This window comes from Bos indicus, chromosome X (assembly GCF_029378745.1).
Source record: "Bos indicus isolate NIAB-ARS_2022 breed Sahiwal x Tharparkar chromosome X, NIAB-ARS_B.indTharparkar_mat_pri_1.0, whole genome shotgun sequence".
NCBI lineage: Eukaryota > Metazoa > Chordata > Mammalia > Artiodactyla > Bovidae > Bos > Bos indicus.
Window position 1 is genome coordinate 99,962,557 of NC_091789.1, and position 2,765 is coordinate 99,965,321.

The 2,765-nt window shown below is 41.4% G+C and overlaps 1 protein-coding gene across 1 annotated transcript; it reads right to left on the reverse strand.

The window, feature by feature from the left end:
- Window positions 1–1,984: 1,984 nt before the first annotated feature.
- Window positions 1,985–2,173, reverse strand: LOC109554968 (large ribosomal subunit protein eL39). Its single transcript, XM_019955532.2, has one exon. It carries the CDS (start codon window positions 2,143–2,145, stop codon window positions 1,990–1,992), a length of 156 nt encoding a protein of 51 aa, XP_019811091.1. The 5' UTR covers window positions 2,146–2,173; the 3' UTR covers window positions 1,985–1,989.
- Between the last annotated feature and the right edge of the window lie 592 nt (window positions 2,174–2,765).

The following is a 2,765-nucleotide window of genomic DNA, read 5'->3' on the forward strand; positions in this document are numbered from 1 at the left end:
GTGTGTCTTCTTTAAGCCCTAGGGATCAAATCTATCCCAGTTTTTCAGGATACAGTTCAAAGGAGTGAGGCTGGAATTGTTAGCTCCCATCTGTAAGAGAGAAAAAAAGCGACCAGCACCATTTTTCTACCGGAGGCGTCCCTCCCTGCTCTAGATGGGGGTGTAGACAGACGTTACACCAAAAGCTTTTCCTTCCTGGTCGGACTTAGTCTGTCCCTTACCAATGCAGGTGCAGTCTGCGTCCCTCCCAGTTCTACCACCGAGATGGGGTGAGGATGTACCAGGGGTAGACCTGATAGCATCCCTACTTGACGTCCAGCTCTTCACCCTTAACCTTGCTTGCCTCTGATGTCACCCAGGGTGCAATCAGAGTAACCTTCCAGAATGCCTCCCAAGCTAAGACTACTAGGGGAAACATTCGTCACCTGAGTGCCTGTGCATGACTCTGAGTATTTCCTGACCACAATAAGACAGACACGAACATAAAACTGAGATGTTCTTTCCAGGTAACGCCACACCAGTATAATAGCCTCCTCTGATCCACTAAGAGCTGGCGTTACCAAAGGAAAAAACCCATCTCAGTCCCAATCTGAGTAACCTTTAACCTCAGAGATGCTCTTGGAGCTAGAGCTCCATCTAGCTTCTGAACTTTCGATTCCTAGCGAGGCTAGGCGCTTTCTTGACTACCAATTCAAGTTTTGGACCTAAGCCACAGTATACAATAACAGTATAGATCACAAGTCCCTTGAAAGTCTATGATCCAATAGATTAGGTTAGTACTTCTAATTCCCAAGGATTTATGAAATGGTCAAAGAGACCAAAAAGTTTGACCGAGAAAGGAGGGTTCGGTCCACACGCTTTGCCCATTTCTGGTCAGTTCCCTGTGGAGACATTGGGTGCCTCTTGGCATCGGCAGGTCGGTATAAACCCCCAACAGGTTTCTGCCATAAGCCGTATGAGATCACCGTGAAACCGCAGAGCAGGGCTCCTTACTTGCTTCACGCAGGGCCTGTCATTCATTCACACAAGCACACGGTAGAGTTAGTAAAGCACAGCAGAAAACGTGTTTTCTGAGAACAAAGAACTAAAGCTCCAAGCATCCTTACTTTGTCCTGAATGATCCCGGACGAGCCCCCAAGATGAAAGGTTGTTGTTGAATCACGCAAAGACACCGGGATTCTTGGCCCCCAGAGGAGAAGAATTCAATCTGGGGCCAGAGACGAGGCTTGATTGCTCAGAGCTTTTGTGTAATAAAGTTTTATTAAAGTATAAAGGAGATAGAGAAAGCTTCTGACATAGGCATCAGAAGGGGGCAGAAAAAGTACCCGCTTGCTAGTGTTAACAATGAAGTTATATAATCCAAAGAATGTCTGGAGGTTGTAAAGACCTCATCAGACCTACTCCCATAATTTACATTTTAAGATAATAGAAGGTTTAATCCAGAGACTGTCCTTAGGCAAGATACATTATTGTTATATAATCCTAAGGAATGTGGAGAAAGAAAAAAAGTTTGTCCTTTCTTCCTCCTTGAGAATTCCAGACCCCTCTCTCCTTGGGGACCTCTAGACTCCTTATCAACCTGCCTAGGAACTGACTCTCATCACTTTCAGTCTGTATGTGTCCCTAGGTCTGAACTATATCTTTTGTAGACAGTATAGATACAGATCTTGTTTTGTATCCATTCAGCCAGTTTGTATCTTTTGTTTGGAGCACATAATCCATTTACATTTAAAGTAATTATCGACGTGTATGCTCCTATTACCATTTTCTTTTCTTTCTTTTTTTTTTTTTTTTTTACAATTCCAACGTTTTATATTTATTACTGGGTCTCAGACTGATAGTGAGGAAATAACATCATGGGCCAAGCATTACAGTAGTGATGTTTTGAGGAAATAACACCATGGGCCAAGCATTACAGTAGTGATGTTTTCATTGTGATTTGGCTGCTTAAAAATGTTAAGACCACTTCTTATAGACCCAGCTTGCTTCTTATAGACCCAGCTTGGTTCTTCTCCAATGTCTTCTCTTGGAGTTGTACCTGATTTTATTGCCAGTTTTCATTCGAATCCATTGAGGAATGGGACGATTCTGCTTTTGTTTCTTGGCCAGGAATCGCTTGATCCTGAAAGTCTTGTGAGAAGACATGGTGAGGAGAGAATTCAACCGCACATAGGATGGCGGAGAAGAGAAAAGAGGAGGAGCTATTACCATTTTCTTAATTGTTTTGAATTTGTTTTTATAGTTATCTTTCTTCTCTTTGTTTCTCACCTGGAGTAGTTCCATTAGCATTTGTTGTAAAGCTGGTTTGATGGTGCTGAATTCTCTTAATTTTTGCTTGTGGTAAAGACTCTTGATTTCTCTGTCAAATCTGAATGAGATCCTTTCTGGATAATCTTAACTGTAGGTTTTTCCCTTTCATCACTGTAAATATATATTGTCACTCCCTTCTGGACTGCAGAGTTTCTGCTGAAAAATCAGTTGTTAACATTATGGGGTTCTCTTGAATGTTACCTATTGCTTTTCACTTGCTGCTTTTATTATTTTTTCTTTGAATTTAATTCTTGTTAGTTTGATTTATATGTGTCTTAGCATATTTCTCCTTAGTTTAGCCTACATTGATTGCACTTCTTTGACTTGATTATTTCCTTTCCCATGTTAGGGAGGTTTTCTAACGTAATCTCTTCAAATCTTTTCTTAGACCCTTTCTCTTTCTCTTCTTCTGGGACCCCTATAATTTGAATAATAGTGTGTTTATTGTTGCCCCA

What these genes read in the sequence shown, in the direction of transcription:
- LOC109554968 (XM_019955532.2), bottom strand. Translation starts at nt 2,145, where the DNA reads ATGTCTTCTCACAAGACTTTCAGGATCAAGCGATTCCTGGCCAAGAAA.